General features: G+C 38.9%; 1 protein-coding gene across 1 annotated transcript in view; it reads left to right on the top strand.

Annotated features, from left to right (window-relative positions):
- cv-c (crossveinless c) overlaps positions 1-20,967 on the top strand; it is a 399,421-nt gene that overhangs the window by 357,980 nt on the left and 20,474 nt on the right. Inside the window, exons 5-12 of the mRNA XM_067144480.2 lie at positions 209-534; positions 2,886-3,215; positions 5,066-5,225; positions 6,316-6,439; positions 8,549-8,808; positions 12,428-12,739; positions 16,509-16,843; positions 17,255-17,406. Coding sequence (XP_067000581.1) covers positions 209-534; positions 2,886-3,215; positions 5,066-5,225; positions 6,316-6,439; positions 8,549-8,808; positions 12,428-12,739; positions 16,509-16,843; positions 17,255-17,406 — 1,999 coding nt within the window. The remainder of the gene's footprint in view (positions 1-208; positions 535-2,885; positions 3,216-5,065; positions 5,226-6,315; positions 6,440-8,548; positions 8,809-12,427; positions 12,740-16,508; positions 16,844-17,254; positions 17,407-20,967) is intronic.

Below are 20,967 nucleotides of genomic sequence, written 5' to 3'. Positions count from 1 at the left end.
AGTTATTCATATGGTTTTTATTTTTATTTTGGCAGACGGGTCCGTATCACATTCATTACGTTCCTGTCCTGCATCTAACATTGAGGCAGAATTTTTTTCAAAACCGTTCGCATTTTTTTTTGTTATTGTCAGATTATGTGTCGCAAGGTGGTCGGAGATTAGTTATAGTAGAAAGTGTTTTAAGTACCATTATTTCTTGTAATTACAGCTTCTAGTCAAGCTAGCCAGGATAAGCCGGCAGAAGTGGAGCCGGAATTTCCTGGAGACCGTTTGCTAGACCCTGGAGATGAGGATGAAGAGGAAGAAGACTATGACCCCGATGGTATTCCTGTCATCTCAAGCTTCCGGTATGGCAGCTTACCCCCAGGAAGTCTTACCCCAGGAGATTCGGAAATGTTGGCTGTCCGGTTTCGACGTACAGGCAGTGAGCGATTACGGGATGGTGCTAAGGCTTTGCTCAGACGTATGGAAAGTCTCAAGTCTCGACGGCGGAAGAGGCAGAATCGTGAGGGCGTTGTCATCAGCGGACCACAGGTAAATGTTCTGGTATTTGTGATGTGTGTGATTGATATTGAATTATGTAGAATTTCCGTTATTGGAAGTACTTCAAAAGATTTAGGTGAGACCCCTCCGTGGATCAGACTAACAGACACAGACCATTCACCGCTGCGTCCCAGGTTTACATATCGGTGACTCCATGTGAAATTTATCCTGGACAAAGCTGAGGCAGGACGGATTTTCTTCAGGATATGTAATTTCATTCCAGCAACTCTCCTGTCTTTGCTACCCTGCGCGCTTGTATACGTTGGCGTTAGTTGGACCTTCATCACCCTCCACAGCACTTTGTTGGAATCAGGTTATGTGGATTCTTATTTGGTATTGAAAGGATCACATGATGGCTAAGAATGTAAACAAACTATTAAAATAAAATTGAAATTGTTAGCCTGTAATGAAATGCAGAAATATAGATAAATTTTAAATACATTAAATTTTTTTTTTTTACAATTTGCTTTACATCGCACCAACACAGATAGGTCTTATGGCGACGGTGGGATAGGAAAGGCCTAGGAGTGGGAAGGAAGCGGCCGTGGCCTCAATTAAGGTACAGCCCCAGCATTTTCCTGGTGTGAAAACGGGGAAACCACGGAAAACCATCTTCAGGGCTGCCGACAGTGGGGTTCGAACCCACTATCTCCCGGATGCAAGCTCACAGCTGCGCGGTCCTAACGACAGGGCCAATTTTAAATATGAGCATTTTGATTATTGGTAGTGATTTACGATTGTTCCAATCAATTAGAAGCATGGTTTGATTCTTTGGTGAGTCTTTCAAATCATACTTGAAATTTGACTGGGAATGGATGTATGGTAGGCAACCGTCCTCCATATAACACTGATCAGAGAAGGAAGGTATCAGATACTGCAAAAAATGAAGAAATCGGCCAAAGAAAGACACGGGCCACAACGACGTGAAAATGAAAGACTCCCTAGCCTTCAAATGTTATAATACCACCGGGATCGGAAAAGAACAAGAGTAGACCAAGGGAGGTCAGATAGGGTAGATGAAAGTGAGGAGCCTGGAACAAGTAAGTGGAAGCAATGACAGGACGAAGCTAAGGGCCCCGTGGTCAGTAGCGGCGACTGGGAATTAAAAGTGGGGGGGGGCGGGGGGCAAAAAATATGCAGATAACAGAAAGTAGCCGGGTTGAGGGATATAGCGGGCGGGAAGGGGGCGGGGTTATACACATCAGAACTGAACAAAAAAACTACAAAATGGTAAGTTGATGCTCTTTGAGCGAATTTTGACAGAAAGGTAAAGGTTGACACTTTACTAACTTAAGTGCGGCAATAATAGTTTTATGCGATTTTGATTCAATACTATACTTTCACCAAATAAACAATATTACACACTTATTACAATTAAATAGAAGTACGGCGTGGTTATACAATTTTAAAAAATCATTTAGTATTTGACTACACCATAAGAAAGTAACAGACAATATTAGAGAGACTGCCAGACTGACGAATGAACGCGGCTAGCAGGTGAATCTTACCTCAGTGTTCACGACCTTGGCAAAAAATATGCCCCTGTTACCCTTCCTCTTAACATTTGCGAAGTCTCCACTACTTGCTGTGGTGCTATACAAATCGGTTAGCTGCGACGAACGACATCTTGTGCGTATTTTTGATAATAATTTTGTTGATAATTAAAAATTTGCACAAATGGTTTTTTAATAATTCCTATAATTACTAGTTTCAGCCGGCTAAAATGGAATAAAAATATAATGTTTCCTCTACAAAGTGGGGGGGGGGGGGGCAACTGCAAATTGAGAGCCCCTGGGGCCGCTTTTAGTCGCCTCTTGCGACAGGCATGGGATGCTGTAAGATTTATTCTACTGCCCCCACCCTCCGGGGTAGGATGGATGCAAGTCTTAACTAGACAGAGTACTAATTTTGAAGTAAAGGAGTTGGTGGGTGTCAATGAAAGTAATGAAGCCTCCTTTCTGAAGATGTGTGTTCTGTGGCGCTTTTCCACTTTTATGCATGTTGAGGAACCAAATGTTCTTATCATGATTTAGAAAAGTATATTTGTAACAATTAAAACAATATTAGAACACAAATCCTATACAGTTCAGCAACTAATACCGATTGTAATGTACGAATAGTATATGCAGCAATCGATTGAAATATTGCTGAAAACTATGGCGAGCTGAGAAAATCTGGGGATTATTATGGGGGCCCAAACTAAGTACAATGGGAGTTGTGTAACATAAGTCTATATTGCCTTCAGAACAGTTCCAGATACAGTAGAAGAGGACTAAAAATTATTGGCTATTCAACATAGGAAATACTGCTCTTGTAAGATAACTATTCTCTTAATGTTGCAGGTGTTGGATGTGATGACAATGCAACAACGGATGAAGGATTTGAACTGCGTAGACGTTTCTCCCACGAATGAATCTCCAGACCTGCCCCCAACTGGACTGCCGACACCTTCATCCCCAACTTGTACAGCTACACCTTCTGGAGCCCTTGGTGACGACACATCAGATGGCAGCTCTACCACTCCCCCACACCCTAGAGGTCGCTCTAAGAATAATCGTTCCAGGCGTATGTTACGCCGAGCTGAAGATGTGGGTGCTCTGTCCGATTCAGAGGTACAACCCACGAGTTGGCGCCACCAGTACCTGAAAGATGCAAATAGCAACCATACCAAGGTAAAGTGGGAGTCGCCCCAAAGTGTTTATCAATGGCATTTACAATGACTGTATTTCCTTAGTATTACAATAGCTGGAGATTTAAAGCTACATATGTTCTGCAACAGTGATGAATAAATTGCAGGCCTAAAATCAAGAGAGCACAGGCCACTTTTTTGTTTGTATGAAATGCCAGTTTGAGGTAAAAGGCAGGGGCTCTTGGCCTGTACAGCCTGTGCTGCCACAAATGGCGCCTAATATAAGATAGGAAAAACCTTTATTTCCTAAAGAAATGTTTTTTGTTCTTACCTAAAGCTATAAATATTCTGAATAAAACAAAAAACACTTTAACTTGGATAGTGCACCACTACTGCTATAGTACTGTATCGGTTTGTGCAACGGTGCTATACCATTATCATTTGTCCCTTCATTTGTATGGTTTAAGTCAAATAGCTGCCTACCTTATTGCTGCCCCAGCCAGTCAGTCATCTCATTGGAGGAGAACCTCATTTAAGGCCGCACAATTCAAGATCCAGATAGATACATAAGGCTCAAGTTTACAATTTATATAGTGACTAGCTGGCTGCTTATAGGATAGTTTCAAATGAAGAGGCAGTAGTAGCAACATAGAAACCTAAACATTAGTAATACCTTAAGTTGCACACAATCCAAGTCCCTACGTGACACTCACAAATAGCAGTAGGGACATCTTTTAATGAACATGAAATTTAAGTAAACATCATTCGGTTCAGACTGTCTCCGTGAGTCTTCACTACTTTCAGGCATTACAATGGTTGCCTACAAATAGGAAGAGTTCGTACTACCGTTACAGTTGTTATCAGTACAGTAAAACCTCATCAGTCCTGACTAACTGGGGCTCTAAGTTGTTCAAATTAATGTCCGGATTAAAAAAAATAAATTATGAAATGGTCCAACACTTTGTTCAGTAAAAAGAACATGTAGAGTGCAGTGTTTTAAATTTAAGAAATACAAAAGTTATTTAGTATACAAGATATAATGCAGTACAGTATTAGGTTACAAAATACAGAATAACTAATGCAGTGCACCAAAAGAACATGGCACTCAAGGCACACCTTCAATGACCAAACTTGACACGCTTTCTGGTTTGAAGAAACTGCTGATCTTTTGTTGTCTTCCTTTCACATTAATTTCTTTAATAATAAACTCGCGCAGATGCCTCAAATGTTCGTAATATGCAGATATGTTCTCGTTGTTGTTATCTTCAATGTATTTAATGATAATGTTTCAATGGTCTTTAATCTACTAAGTAGTATCCAGTAATCGGGAGATAGTGGGTTCGAGCCCCACTGTCGGCAGCCCTGAATATGGTTTTCCGTGGTTTCCCATTTTCACACCAGGCAAATGCCGGGGCTGGGGCCGCTTCTTTCCACTTCCTAGGCCTTTCCTATTCCATCGTCGCCAAAAGACCTATCTGTGTCGGTGCGACATAAAAACAAATAGCAAAAAAAAAAAAAAAAAAATCTAAGTTTTGGCTTAGGGTTAATAATATCACCTGCTTTATCCTGGTCATATTCATGCATTTCAGAGCTTTCTGCAGTGATCACACTTTCAATGCAGTTTACAACATAATGCTCATAACTCAGCTACATTTATGTATTATTAACTACAACACTTGTGAAGAATAAGAAGCCAACACAAATTATTTTCAAAACCTACTTGAAGTTCTGGACTGTACTTTTATGTGAATTATAGTTATTCAAACTATTGTATTTAATGACTTGCAAAAACCTTGGACTGAATGATATTAACTTCAACTTGAAGTTAGCACTCACTAAAGTCTAAAACTCAGACTGTCTTATTATCTTAACATACTGTACTTGTATTTATAGGTATTGGAGTTTGTGGATGGACGTAGTCGAGGGCCACAAGATCAAGAATCTTCGAGGCGGCCTTCAGGTGGCGCGAAACCTCAAGCCCGAGCTGGCAGCCTTAATCTGGGAAAGGATAGTCAGCGATATCGAGACAAGTTGCAACAGGCCTTTCACAGAGGTACCGGCTTGCTTCTTCACCCCCTGCAAATTATATAGTAGGCAGATATCTTTTGACCTCCTCCTCCTTCTTCTTCTTCTTCTTCTTCTTCTTCTTCTTCTTCTTCTTCTTCGTCTTCTTCTTCTTCGTCTTCTTCTTCTTCTTCTTCTTCGTCTTCTTCTTCTTCTTCTTCTTCTTCTTCTTCTTCTTCACTTCCAGTCTTCTGGGCCAGGTTGTGAATCAAGGATCATCACAGTTTTCTGGGGACAAATATGATCAGGCATAGGGCTGCTGACTCTATCCCATTTAGTCCCCAAGGTTACAGTTAGTGGAATCTGTTATTTACCACTCCTCCAAAAACCTTAATTGTTTATTTGGACAGGTATTTGGCATAAGATAGTACATATTGGCACAATAATTATTGTTTGCAAATTATTAATTGAAACATGAATCATTTTCATATCAGAAAAGCCACCAGTTTATTGCAGAACATGAGTAGTTTATGGATTTTGCCTCTTTTTTTTTTTTTTTTTCTCTCCTTACGTCTCACCAAAACAGATAGGTCTTATGTCGATGATGAGTGGTGAGGAAGCGGCCATGGCCTTAATTAAGCTCCAGCATTTGCATGGATTGAAAATGGGAAACCATGGAAAATCATTTTCAGAGCTGCTGACAGTGGGGTTCGAACCCACTATCTCCCAAATGCAAACTCGCAGCTGCGCGACTTTAACCACATGGCCACCTTGCTCACTGATTTTGCCTTTAAGAAAACTTCTACTAATTTGTTAATAAAAAGGACTGAAAAAAAAGAATAGTGCAAAATAAAGTTACAAACCCAGTTGTGGAAAGATTCTTCAACCCAGATGAGGAGCCAGGAAAAAACATTTTGTTTATGTCATTAATTGTAGTGCCGTCAAATGATGGTATATGGGAATTAATCCATTAATCCATTTAAACCATGACAACAAATGATACAGATAAGCACTCGCAGTAAGTTCTTGGTTTACTTTCTTACAAATGATAGAACATTTTAAACAAAATATTTTGCATACATGTTGAAATATTTTATTCCTGGGAGAGAATAGAATTTATAATTATTTCCATGTTCCAGATGCAACTGTGTCTCGAGATAAATCTGGATCGTCCGAGCTGATGGGTAGTCAAGAATCGAGTAGTACTCTTGCTTCGCAGGCTGACAGTGACCATGATGATCCTGAAGTAACACCCCGACATAAGTAAGTATTGAATGGGGAACAAATGATGTTTGTGTATAATTGTATAGTTTATTTATAGGTAAATGATTTGTATATGATACTGCATTTTCAACTTCAGGATAAATATTGTTTGGAAGGTACTATACTTTCTCCGTGGATGACTCCAACAGAAGAGCCATCAACCAACAAAGACACGAAGCGATGGTGCTTGACCCAGTAATTCATTCTGTGAAAGATTTAAAGCAAATACGTTTTTCATTGTATGTTGTTTGTCTGTTTTTGGTTTAAATATTATTTTTTGTTTTTCAGTTTCTTTAAATTTTCTGTTTTGTTTTGCAAATTATCAAGAGTTATTTCTTGTTCTTCTATGCCCTCTTTCTTTCTTAATCCGTTTACCCTCCAGGGTTGGTTTTCCCCTCTGATTCAGTGAGGGATCCCACCTCTGTCCTGGAGCACGCGACAGTGGATCATGGGATACAACTGGGGAGGAGGGCCAGTACCTCGTCCGGGGGGACTCATAATATGACCGTCCGTCTCTGTTGTTAAGTGGTTAGCATGGTGGCCTGTGGTCACAGGGCCCCGGGTTCGAATCCCGGCAAGGTCGGGAATTTTAACCATTCTTCTTTAATTTTGCTGACACGGGAGCTGGGTGTATGTGTCGTCTTCATCATTATTTCATCCTCATCACGACGTGCAGGTTGCCTACGGGGGTCAAATTGGAAGATTTGCATCCTTCAAGCCGAATATGTTTTTAGACACTCCCGGCACACCATTTTATAATATGACCATAAAAAGAGATCCTCTTCTTCCGTATAGATTCTGTGATGGGCTCCAGTTCTCTGTACACCACTTCATTTGGCACTATCCACCATTGTTCATCTTTTTCAAAATTTTTCTTCTGTATGTCACCTGCTTGAGCTACTGTCTTGTAATGTTATCTACTCAAATATATGTATATTTTTCAAAAGTAAACATAATTCTCAATTTTTTTTTTTTTTTTTTTTTTGCTAGTTGCTTTACGTCGCACCAACACAGATAGGTCTTATGGTGATGATCGGATTGGAAAGGGCTAGGAGTGGGAAGGAAGTGGGCGTGGCCTTAATTAAGGTACAACCCCAGCATTTTCCTGGTGTGAAAATGGGAAACCACGGAAAACCATCTTCAGGGCTGCTGACAGTGGGATTCGAACCCACTATATCCCGGATGCAAGCTCACAGCTGCGCGCCCCTAACTGCACGGCTAATCTCAACATTCTAAGAGTTTAGCGTATGCTTATATGCTTTAATTTGTAGGCTACTATTTTCTTGATTCTAGTGGTCAAACCTGATTGTTACAGACAATTTCTTTTTAAAGCCTTCTCTCTCGTGTATTATTTTGATGCATTATAAGTAAATCATGGAACTGTTGTTAAAGTATACTGATTTGCTATGTCTTGACTTCATCTTTGTTCAAAATTCCAAATACAGTAATTTCAGAAAATTAACTGCTTATCATGACTGATTTTTTCAGTTTCAGGCATGGATTAATGATATTTTACTAAATGTTGGAAGACCAGCAATATCTAGAAAATCATGTACTTTAGTTGTATCTAAAAATGAAACCAAAATATCACAAATCTAATTTAGTGATATACAGAATTACGTGATCAAACCTTAGTTTCGAACTACAAACATTGACATGACTGAAGTCAGGGTGAGTGGCTTAGACAGTAAAGTTTCTGAGCCTAAATTGGTGGGATCCTAGCTAAGTCTGGTGTTATTCGAAGATGCTCAAATAAAACTAGGCTTAAGAGAAGTAAGTGGAACAAATTATTATTATTATTATTATTATTATTATTATTATTATTATTATTATTATTATTATTATTATTATTATTATTATTATTATTATTATTATTATTATTATTATGGGGCTGTACCTTAATAAGACCACGCCGCTTCCTTCTCACTCCTAGTCCTTTCATATCCCATCATTGCCATACGACCTATCTGTGCCGCTACAACGTAAAGCCAATTGTAAAAGATAAAAAGGAATAATGGTCTAAAAGGCTCAGATTCATCACAGTTAGTTTATTTATTTCTTATATGTGAATGCCTATATGAATATTTACTTTTTTTTTTAACTCTACAGGGCTGTCGTGGTGAGATGGCATAGTTTCCAGCGAGGCTCCAGTAGACCCGACTCGTGTCTATTTCGGACTCCAGAGAGTGGACAGTTGCCAGGCTCAAGGTCTATAGGGGCGTTATCCTGTGGTCAGTTGTTGGTGCTGAGAAAACTGGCATTACTCAAACTGACAGCTTGTATGGAACGTTATTGTCCAACACATCGGACGGGGTGGAACTGGGAGCTGCCTAAATTCATCCGCAAAATCAAAGCACCTGATTACAAAGGTTTGTAAGGTTCACTTACTTTATGTATGTTTTGTTATTACCTAGTATGAAGAAAAAGATGTAAGTAACGGAAATGGAACACGTAAGTGTACGAATATCTATGAAGACAGCAATGTATGTCATTCTCCCTCCTTTCTGTATTGTTCACTCTGTTTACACTAGCATTCCATTGTATTTATCCATTTCCTCCTCCGTAAGTTTCCTATCTTGGATCAGTTATGGCGAGCTCAAATGCCAACAAAATACATACTGGGCAAGGTGAATGTTCAGGGCAGGTACAGTGGGCTCAGCAGGTAGAGGCTTACAAGCATAGCAGTCCAGCAAGTATGGTTATGTTGGCGACCACATTTTTATGCCCTATTGTGAAATTTTACTCTCTTCCAAATGTTTTTAATTCAATAAATGCAATTCTAGGATAACAAAATAAAGGAAGAAGGGTAGTATTTGATATATTTAAATAATATTAATAAAGACATTCTCTAGTGAGACAAACCAAATTACAGGAACACATGATGATGATGATGATGATGATGATGATGATGATAAAGCAAACCACATTCTCTTTAGCACAGGAATTTGAAACACAAAATTGTGTACTGATTACTTCTGTTTCATAAGTAATTATTACTTAATTATTTTACTAAAAATATTCAACAACAAGAAACATAAACCAAATCCTCTGTTGTGAATGAATTAAAACACGAACATAAATGTCATCACCTCTGTTTTTTAATTAGTTCATTTTAGTGTCTAAATGTTGTGCTCTCCTGGCTCTGACATCCTCCCAGTAATTCTTGAGCCCATCAGCCAGTGCATAGTGCCTTCTAGAGCTCTTTGGGTAGAGGTCCTCTCTGTCTTTTGGGTTTTGATTCCATTGTAAAACCTTGGTAGTTCTTTTTCATCTCTCTAAATTTGACCCTGTCATTAATTTTTACATTCTGAGATACCGATCTATCTCATATCCTTTCCACATTACAGGAACTACTTCAGCCTTATTGACTTCAGTTTGATGAAATTTGTATTCTTTTTGCTAGTCGGTCATCTGACATCCTGAAAACATGTTATAGAATAGCATTGTTATAATTGATGCCATGATTGGCTCTATGTTGCTGTATATCTCTTTATATTAGATCTCATTCGTGCATGTCCATTGATCCATTAGTTACCTAGGATCTCCCTTTTTTTGAGTTGACTGACTTGTCCCTGTCAACTGATTGCAGAGGTTTCTGATGCATATAATGCCTCCATTTTAACCACTGTGTTCTAATGCCTGAACTTGGTTCCTATACTTATTGTCCTTTGTGAGATAGTATGCCTGGTCTAACTTCCATGTCCAGATGTTAATAGTTTCCCCTTTTTAATCCATTCTGTTGGATATCCTCACCCAGATATCTGAAATTCTTGACTTGTCTAATCTTCACATTCATAGTGATCGTCCAGTCTGGTCCATCACTGATGTTAGTCATATTCCATTTTCTTTCTTGTCAAAGAAAATTTGCATTCTTACTTTCTCAGCTATTTTGTCAGCCTGTTGATCTTATTGTTTGCTGAATCAGTGTCATTAACAAAAATAACTGTCATCCAAAAAGGCTAGGCAGTCAATGTACACCCTTTTGAGTTTGGGACCACAATTGAACTGATCTTCGTTTGTTTCTTCTTGGCTCAGCACTTTCCTCCACTCTCGAATGACTTTTTCCAGAACACAGTTGAGGAGGAGTTGGGATAGTCTGTCACATTCTCTTAAGCTTGTTTTGATTGTAAACAGTTTCGAGATCTCACCCATGAATTTCAGTTTTGATACTGTGTTGGTGTGTTTGATCAGTTTTCTGGTCGTACCATCCACTCCAAACTCTTCCAGAACATTAATTACCGGGCGAGTTGGCCGTGCGGTTAGGAGCACACAGCTGTGAGCTCGAATACGGGAGATAGTGGGTACGAACCCGACTGTTGGCAGCCCTGAAGATGGTTTTCCATGGTTTCCCATTTCACACCAGGCAAATGCTGGAGCTGTACCTTAATTAACGCCACGGCCCCTTCCTTTCCATTCCTAGGCCTTCCCTGTCCCATCGTTGCCATAAGACCTATCCGTGTCAGTGCGACATAAAGCAACTAGCAAAAAAAGTTTTAAAAAATTAATTAGTGATTCCCGATCGACAGTCATATGCCTTCTTGAAATCAACAAACATGATCACGTAATTGTACCATCCTGTAGTGTTGTATCTGATGACATTCTTCAGATGGAAAATTGGTTCTAGGCAGGAACAGCCTTTTCCAAAGCCAGCTTGGTATTCTTCAGTCTGACTATCTAGGTGATCTTTAACTCTGCTCTGGAACACTTTGGGGAGAATCTTATATCCAATGGCCACTATTGAAATGCCCCTACAGTAATTAACATCCTTTTTGTCACCTTTCTTAAATAGAGGATGGAGGCCCAATGCCTCAAACCATATCCTGCTTTTTCCATCTTGTGAACTCATGGCTCTGTGATATCTCCATTTACATTATTAGGAATACCATCTTGAGCAGAAATTTCATACATTAACTTTTTTACATTGTTTGCTGAAAAATAATTATTACCCTTTAAGTGTGGTGCATCAGAGGATCAACCTTTAACTAGCACATTGTAGAAACTGTCCATTAGAGTTCCACTCTTGTAGCTAGAGAGCAGAGTAATGTGCAAACAATTTTCTGTGGTGTATTGAGGCTCTTACAGTTTTTCTGAAATGTTGCATAAGCTGAGTGGCATCATCACTGCTTCTCACTAAGGCAGCCACAGAGATAATCCCAGCCAATTCTTGTAGGATTTTTGAAATGAAGAGTCGCATCTCCATGGTTCAGATTTCACATAAAACTAGAGTTCCTGTGGTTATGATCATGATATCAACAGTCGCATAAAATAACCAACTTGTTCTCTAGAAACATTAAATATTATATATATATCTTAATACATCATAATTAAGTTTATATCTTGGCAGTTAACTAAGCGGAGTGGACTATGGAGCCATGCTCTGAATTTGTGACCCCACCATTGGCTGTCCTGAGAATGATTTTCTGTGGTTTCCTGTTTTCACTTCCAGGCAAATGCCAGAACAGTTCCAATTCATAGGCCACAATCGATTCCTACACCTCCTTACTCATTTTCATTCACCATCGTTAGCTTCATCATCATTAGCTCCTCAACTGAGGTTGGCATCAGGAGCGGTCATAGAAACATGGCATGTAAATTCATTTCACTTCGTCCCAGACACTGGACCAAGAAACGAGACCAAGGAGTAAGAAAGAACGAAAGTTCAGTTTCTACCTTGCCAATTAACTTAACAGTGCAACCTGTTTGGTTTCACTTGTTTCTGCCATCATCCATTAAAACTCTGAAAGTTTGAAAATGATAACTAGCTGCGTAGATTACTTTAATGAATGTAATACACATTTTAAAAGGCATATTAAAAGTATTATAGTTTTGTGGATATCAAAGAACGATCATCAATGAATAGTTGATCTACATCCTCCCCTTTCTATCAGATTTTTATCAAATTGTGATAATTTAATCCACTGTATTCTTGCTCTGAAAGTCTAACTTTCCTTCATAATTTTCTTAATGCTTCTTATATTGGTTTTGCAGACAAAACAGTATTTGGGGTACCACTTCTCCTGTCACTGCAGAGGAACGGTCAAGCACTTCCAAAATGTATTCAAGCTGCCCTACGGTGGTTAAGGGTGAATGCATTGGATCAAGTTGGCATTTTCCGTAAATCGGGAGTACGCTCGCGTATCCAGAAATTGAAGCTGATGACCGAAACACAGGGAGAGTCCATTAACTACGAGGGACAGCAAGCTTACGATGTTGCAGACATGGTGAAACAGTACTTCAGAGAGCTACCAGAGGCACTTCTTACTAACAAGCTGTCTGAAACCTTCATTGCTATTTTCCAGTGTAAGTATTTGATATTTATTGTCAACTTCATATTATTTGCACCCTGGATGAACATGAGAGTTATTGAAGGTACCCTTATTTAAAATGCTGAAAGATGAATTTTCCTATTGCAAATAATAAAATAATTTCATATTTGAAGAAAATACATCCCTGTGAATAATGAGTGTGTTGGGAAAATAATACCTTACATTTTTCATAATACTGTACTTCTTCCATATACACCACCTAACTATAAAATCTACTCGTTGAACTTGTAAATGTAGAATATTTCAATCAATCAATCAATCAATGATACATTTAGGGCTGGCGACCACTAGTTACTCGGTCTGAATTTCACCAGTCCTGTCCTCCCTAAAAACTAATATGTATTCAACTTACTACATTCCTTTCAAAAAAGTGCTGCTGAATTTCTTGCTGCTCTACCCAAGAACACATTCGCAGCACTTGGTGGAACCAAAATGGATTGTTACAACCCTTAGGCAACAGTGCTTTGCTACATGATTTGTTAACAGTTACAGGGAAGGAAATATTTTGTAGTTATATATCACTCGGTGCCGGCCCTGCAATGTACGGGTAGTGTGCCTGCCTCTTACCCAGAAGCCCTGGGTGTGATTCCTAGCCAGATCAGGGATTTTTACCTGGTTTGAGGTCCATTCAGACTATGTGATTACAGTTGAGGAGCTATCTGAAGGTGAGATAGTGGTTCTGGCCTAGAAAGCTAAGAATAACATTCGAGAGGAGTAGTCATGGAAATTCTAAATTCCCATGGAGGGAATTAGATATTTTTCCACCAATAGAGCATATCAAAAATCAGATAAAAAATTAGATGTATGGCTTTTCAGGCGTTTGCTCTATTAACCAGCATTTCGTCTTAGGTCTGACACTAGACTCGTCAGATTGGGATGTGTCAGACCCTACCCACTGACGCTGGGTGTATGCAGGTGAAATTTATCAGAAGCCTATTTATGCGGCACAGTCTGATAACTACATACGGGAGATAAAACTCTACAATGGAATTAATGCCTAGCAATTCTAAATTCCCATGGAGGTCTGACGAGACCTAAGACGAAATGCTGGTTAATAGAGCAAACTCTTGAAAAGGAGTAGTCATGCAGGTCTTCGGGCTGAGCAGTGGTTGCTTGGTAGATCGTAGCCCTTTGGAGCTGTTGCGCCATGGGATTTGGTACCCAGTGAATGTGCTCACGATGTAGCTACATGGATAAAAAATAATGTGCAAAAATGCAGCAAGTGCAATAATTATTCCATACATTGACATATTTCTCTTTATACTCATTTGTAATCATTTATAGACCTATGTTACTTATCATGTTTTGTTGGAAGTAAAAAAGTGCTGAAATATATTCTATTCTTTTATCATTTCAGTTGTTAAACTTCTCATTCTATATTTAATAGAATAAAGCATGGCTGTAAATTAAATTTATTTATCGTTTTATCCTGGCATACATCTCTAAAAAGTACAACTAGCATTAATAGGATGCATTGCATGTTAAGTCATCAACCCAAAGGTTGGTTGGATTCCTATGGGTCATAATACTATTTGTCCAGCAGAGTTAAATCTGTAGGCAAGTTATTCTGTTTAATAAAAACAAAGACTTATTTCTTTACTATGTTTATATAGTTCTCTGTATGTACCTAAAATTGAAATGGCATCTTCCAAAACAACATCACTTCTAAACTGCTGAAATTTTGCACAAACGTTCTCAGAGCAAACTATTGTATGACTAAGTATGTTTTGTTTCAAAATATTAACCTGAAATTTTATTGTAACATAATGGGTTTAGTAAATGACTAAGATTTATTTACTACTAATTCTTGCACACTACACAGGCATACAAGTACACAGTTCACACTACCTCAACTCACACTAATTTGGTCACACTGGTTGTTCACTCTTTCACGTACAAACTAACACAAGTACAGGTTGCACACTGTTCCACTTCTGTCATTTATACTGTAATACAGTTCCATATTTATGCTTGCTGTACATTAAGACAGCCACGTAGTTCACAGCAAACGCACACCACAGCCTCTCAATTCTGTCCATCACAGTGACCACTGGCAATCATCCATTGGTTGTATGCTCACAACAGTCTTGATTCACTATCTCTTGTCTATCCCTTTTTCAATCCTCCCACGCTACACCACAGATGCAAGTCTCACTTCACAGCAGATGGACACAAGATACTCCACTCCTTGGCAACAGACAGAAAAAAAACCCACACACCCTGAACTAGCCACACTGAGCTTGTCTGATCTGCCTTAAACAGGTGGGCTCCTCGAAATACTTCCCGAAAGAAGTAGTTTCCAGAGTTCTCTCGACTTGGAATGATCTGGGTTTATCTTCCAGATCTTTCTAGTGCCACCGAGAGGTCTTACGATGCCACATTTCTTGTTTATCCAACAAAATCAATTAGAATTGAGCAGTAGGTCACCCAAGGGAGTTCTGGTTTCTCTGCCATCTGAGAGAGAAGGGATGACCTTGCGTTCCTGACTGGTTGCCTGTAGAGGGGACAAGCGGGCGGGGTTGACATCAGGTAGTAATGTCGGCGGTCCCAGGCAGAGCCGACACATCTCACTCCTCTCGAGGTTTTACAGCAAAATGGCAGACACTGTCACAATGTTATTTGCAAAATTATCTTTAAAAATCACATATTAGTTCAAAAAGATACTGTAGTGTCTGTTTTTCCTCGCTCATTCATGCCTGAACTACTGGACCGATTGAGCCGAATTTGATGCGGATATATTCAGTTCAAATACATGCCTAATCTGATTTTTCAAAAATTAAACTCTTCCAAATGGCAGACATTAATATGTAGGTATTTATTGACCTTGCACATGTTTTATCTACTAAAAACCAAAATAATGGGCAAATGGTTAGTCTCATCACGAAATAGAGCCCAGTGTGTTACCTAAAATTCAGTTTTCTGCAAGAAATAACGTATACATTTACTTTGTAACTGTGCATGTTAAATCACATGTTCCAGAGCCTCTAAAACTAATCAATAACAACATTATACTGACTGACTGACTGTTATTAGTTGAAGTATGCTCTGTGTCTACTGCTCACCCACTTCTCTGGTTTTATTATTATTATTATTATTATTATTATTATTATTATTATTATTATTATTATTATTATTATTATTTTACGCCCCACTAACTCCTTTTACGTTTTTCGGAGACATTCAGTTGCCGGAACTTTGTCCCGCAGGAGTTCCTTAACGTGTCAATAAATCTGCCAACATGAGGTTGATGTATTTCAGCAGGTTCAAATACCACCGGACTGAGCCAGGATCGAACTTGCCAATTTGGAGTCGGAAGGCCAGTGCACTATAGTCTGAGCTACTCAGTCTTGCTTTAAGAAAAGGCTGGGTAAACAATTGGTGGGGAATCTGCCACCTAGGCGACAGCCCAAAATGCAGATCATTGATGATTGATTGACAAAACTAACCCATCAACGACAGGTACAGCAGCTAGGTGTATATAAAGGTTTAGTGCTGTTAACTGTAAATGGATACATGCAAGTATACAAAACTGGGTGACAATTATAAATTTTCTCCTTTCACTGCGACGATGAGCTACCTTTTGCACGACCTAACTCTTGATGAAGAAAGCAGTCTAGTGTGCAGTCTTATTCAAGATATCTGTAGGACGTGTTTCTGCTAAGGTGTTGTGTTTGTTACTCCTCATCAGTATTGTAAAATTTTGGTTATCATTAGTGTTTCTAAAAATATATTTATTCTTACAGATGTTCCCTCCAACCTTCGTCGTGAAGCAGTCCAGTGTGTACTCTTGCTTCTCCCAGATGAGCATCGTGAAGCTCTACAGACGTTGTTGGAGTTCCTGCATCAAGTATCTGCGCGCTCTGCTTGTAATCAAATGACCTCTAGCAACTTAGCCGTATGTCTTGCACCATCACTTTTCCATCTTCATCATGCACCATCAGCTAGCAGCCGATCTGCCTCCGCTTCTCCTAGACGGCGCAAAACTGTTGGTGTGCCGGATTCACGAGAGCTAAATGAGAACAAAGCTGCCCACGACTGTTTGCTTTATCTCATTCGAGAACACAAAGACTTGTTTGTGGTGAGTTTCGTTAATGTTTGATTGACAGAAATCATCTTGAATTTATTTACACACTAGCAACCCACAAGTATTCTACCTCCCCCATTTGCAGAGACACTTCCCAATTCCATAAAGGGAGGATGGGGACAGATATCCACACTCACAGAGGGGCCCGTTCTTGTTTTGGGAAGTGAAGAGTAGAGGGAAAATGAGATAAACACATGAGAAGGTTGAAACCAAAGAAAATAAAGGTCAAATTTGTGGTAGAAGGGATCCTTTCTCCCTTCAGTATTTCTCCTGGGTTCTTTGTCTTTTTTAATTTCATTTGGCAGTGTATTTAATATCTGAAAGTTGACAGTTTAGTTTTCCTGTTTTTTGTCCCCATAAATTTTTGTAACCAATTGTGTTCACATTAGGCAGCTTATATTTCAGGTTCCAGAGGAAATGTTGACACAGTGCCACTTCAACTATATGGAAGAAAGTGTCCCAGTAGCTTTGGAGGAACTGGGCTCGGAGTTTCAGCAAGATTGGCGTGGCTATCTGTATGCCTGTACCACTGCTCTTTTGAAAGAGGCCCGTGAAAAGTATGTATTACTTGTATGCAATTTACATTAAGGAAAGTAGATTTTTAACTGTGATAATCACAAATATTTATATTGTATTGTAGTTAATCCATCAACATATGATTATTTTGGTTGAGTTGTGTTGGTGGTGGTGATGATTATTGCTTTAAGAGGAAGTATAACTAGACAAGGAAACAATGCCAGACTCTGTTACGGGACCCCATGATTGCCAAAACTAGAGCCCTATGATCCCTATCTGGCTGCCTCTTAATGACAGGCAAGGAATGCTGTTAATGCATTCTACCACAGGTTTGATGGAGTAACTTTGTTACTTTCATCTAGACAAGTTCAAGGGGAAAATAAGTAAAATAAAAGTATATGTACGACTATGGTTGCTTAATTATGTCTGTTAATTTTCTATGCTTTCAGTTATAATTCTCTTTACTTTCCTTTATCAAACTAATTACAAATGGTCTACTGTTCTGTTGAATTGTGTCAAGTTCTTTAGTTGTAATAAAATTTCTGGAAGTACTCACTTTATTTCAGGATCTTTCATATACCTTCATGTGTATGGTCACTGTCCATTTCACATTTCCTGAATGCAGTTTCATCTGCTGATCTCCTTCCCTAAGTCACGTACAGTCATAAGGAGCTTAAGTCAAAAGTAGTCAAAGGTGGTTCAACACAGGAAATAAAATTGCCGTGAATATTCACCTGACAGAGGTGAGAATAATTCAAGATGTTGCTCGGAACTCGATGAATCTTGTGTTCTACTTGCTTGGAGTTCCTGGAGAAACACTGAACAAAGTAAAATTCTTTCTAAAATTATTTATTGTTAGCACCAAATATTTACAAGGGAAAATGGTATTAGGAAAGATGAAAAATAATAAATGCTATAAACATTGTTGACCAATAGATTCAGCTCAGGTTGGGAATTGAACTAAGCTTTTAATAACTCGCCCTGCTCTGTAGCTAAAGAATCGGGTTATGACTGTTACGGAGCTTTCCGTGGTAGGTAGAGGTGAAAGAAGGTGCGGGTGTGAATAGGTCTCCAACTACGGAATTAAAGTTAAATGTAAAATTTAACAAGGTTATATTTTCTTTTTAAAATGACGAAATAACAAGCATTGCAGGTACAGAGTAGCAAATTAACAAAATGTATGTACAATATTTACTAGATTTGGGCTCAGCGCCCTTGCTTCACAATTCGTGGGCAATCAGCCCAACCTTACTTCAAAATAAGTTTTACCAGAGGGGCAGAAAACCCCATTCATGTTCAGGAACATTTGCTCCAAATTACACTGAAAAGCCTCCACGAGGCATACAACACTCAATTTTCGAAAAAAAAAGAGCCACTCGCTCTCAACTCTAAGCCTCTCAAAGGCCACACCAAACTCCACCTTCAAGTTGTCCTCACTGGACATAGACACAGGGGTAAAATACCCAACCTACTGAGGTCTATTAAATGAAAAGGGGTAATTACATGACCTCCAAAATAACAATTTGAGAGGAGGCGATCTGCACTCCTAATACACTTTGTTTTTAAAAACCTAATCTGGCTCTAGGCCACTAATGCAAGGGCTAATCCCATACTACAGAGGTGACTTTTAGAAAAGAACAATTTATTTTACGTTAACTAAGAATAGGTTGAGAAAAATAAGTTCACCTCAAAACAATATGATTGGGAACTCGAGAGGGTTAAGCACTCTCTACCCCGATATGCAGTTTAAAAGATGGAATAGATACAAGTTCCTTTACATTTTAGGGAAGGTTACATAATGGAAAAACTTTGGACCCGCCCCGAGAGTTAAACTGCTGAGCTAGCAAAGAAAGAAGTTATTAATTGGCCATTACCTTGTTGTTGACCGCTGCCGAAGAAAGAGGCGCTTCCCGCCCCCTGCTATGTACTTTACACACTGAAAGATGGAACAGAAGTGGCGCAGAGACCCTAAAATCAGCAGTTTATATACTCTTGCGGAAGGTTCTAGGCGTTAGGGGAATGAGAACACCCGCCCACAATCACTTTATTGGAGAATAAAGAGAAACCCCTACACAAGATGAAGAAGAAACACATTATTGGTGGAAAATTAAGTTAAGAAATTCGGGATTGGTTGAATACAAAACAAGGAGAAAGAGAGGGGTATACAGCCAACTTAAACCATAACAGAAGGAAATTTAACAAGAAACAAACTTTTGAAATAAAAATTTCTCCAAAGAACAGTTCTTTTTCTTCGCACTAGGGTGCACTATTGTAGTTCTTCAGTAGTGTCCTCTAGAAGAGAAAGTTCACACTTCTTACTTCAAGCAAAACAAAAACACATAAAAAATGACACAGTTCTAAAACTCCGAAATTTACAGGTAGTGACATCTTCTGAGAAAGTAGAAAATTAATACTGTCAATAAAGTTCAGGTTTCCTCCAGCAGAGGAGTTTCAACTGGCGCACCTTTTGAATTAGCGGCGTGGAGGTGTACCGCCCGGTACAGTGACCATTATTTTAAGAGGAATTACAACTGGATGACCATAATCTCTTAAAACTAATCAGAGAAAAACTGCAGTATGAATATGAGTGTGTCAGTTTGAAGAATGAGGGTATCTGCAAAAGAAAGGATATGAAAGCAAAAATCTTCCTAGGCCTCACAAACATGTTGGATGAGGTCAGAAAAGAACAGGAGTTGACCAGGTGAGGTCAGGTAGGAAAGTTGAAAGTGAGAGAAATGGAAAAATGGCAGACTCAACTTGGGAGCTGGTGGTTGCTAAGTGATCAGAGCCACTGGAGGTTCCACTTTGTGTTGCCTCTTACAATGGGCAGGGAATACCATGGGTGCTAAAGAAATGCCAACTGTATAATGCACAAGGATATTACTTAGTCCTTTGCACTGATCAGTTAAGGAGTGTACTGCTTTAAAATGTTGCATGTATTAACGGTTATCTCAAAGCTCTCCACTTAAAGTTCTGTGAAAGTAAAATACAGGTTGTCAGCATTATAGCAGATAATTTGAGGCATAGAGAGAAAAGGAGGAATTTTTTTTCTCTTGCAGTTTTTTTTGACTGGCAATCATGTTAACCTTCCATATACTGCATTTTATTTTTAAATTATTAAATGCATTATCATTTTTGTAGGTTTTTCATACATGGTTACATTGTTAAATAAACATTGCTGAATATTATGATACAGCCAAAAGCAAAAATGAAGTGGCATTTTTTAAATTATGCATCTGAAAATGATGTGGGGTATATTTGTACCAAGCTTGGTAAAGTACTACAATCTTTATTTTTCTGTGTTTCTTCTGGAGTTATAAAACCCCATGTGAACGACGGAATAAGGACAATGAAAGGAGTACCATCACAATCTTTGGCTGCAATGAAGGAACTTCTGGGAGCTTGAAAATATAGTGGAGAGCATGGAAATGGTGCAAACAAGGACAAGCATCAGACAGTGTAAACCGTGCGTGAGAAAAAATGACAGAAAATCAAGAAAGAAGTGTACTGAAACGATGAAAGTCCTGATTGGGAGTACTAACATGGTAACTGAATTGAAGGGACTTATGAGAACACAACTTGTGTAGAAAAGTATGGTGGAA

The sequence above is a fragment of the Anabrus simplex genome, chromosome 3 (genome assembly GCF_040414725.1).
Source record: "Anabrus simplex isolate iqAnaSimp1 chromosome 3, ASM4041472v1, whole genome shotgun sequence".
In the NCBI taxonomy this organism is placed as follows: Eukaryota; Metazoa; Arthropoda; class Insecta; order Orthoptera; family Tettigoniidae; genus Anabrus; species Anabrus simplex.
The sequence above is the reverse complement of the archived record's forward strand: the minus strand, read 5'-3'. Positions and strand labels throughout refer to the sequence as shown.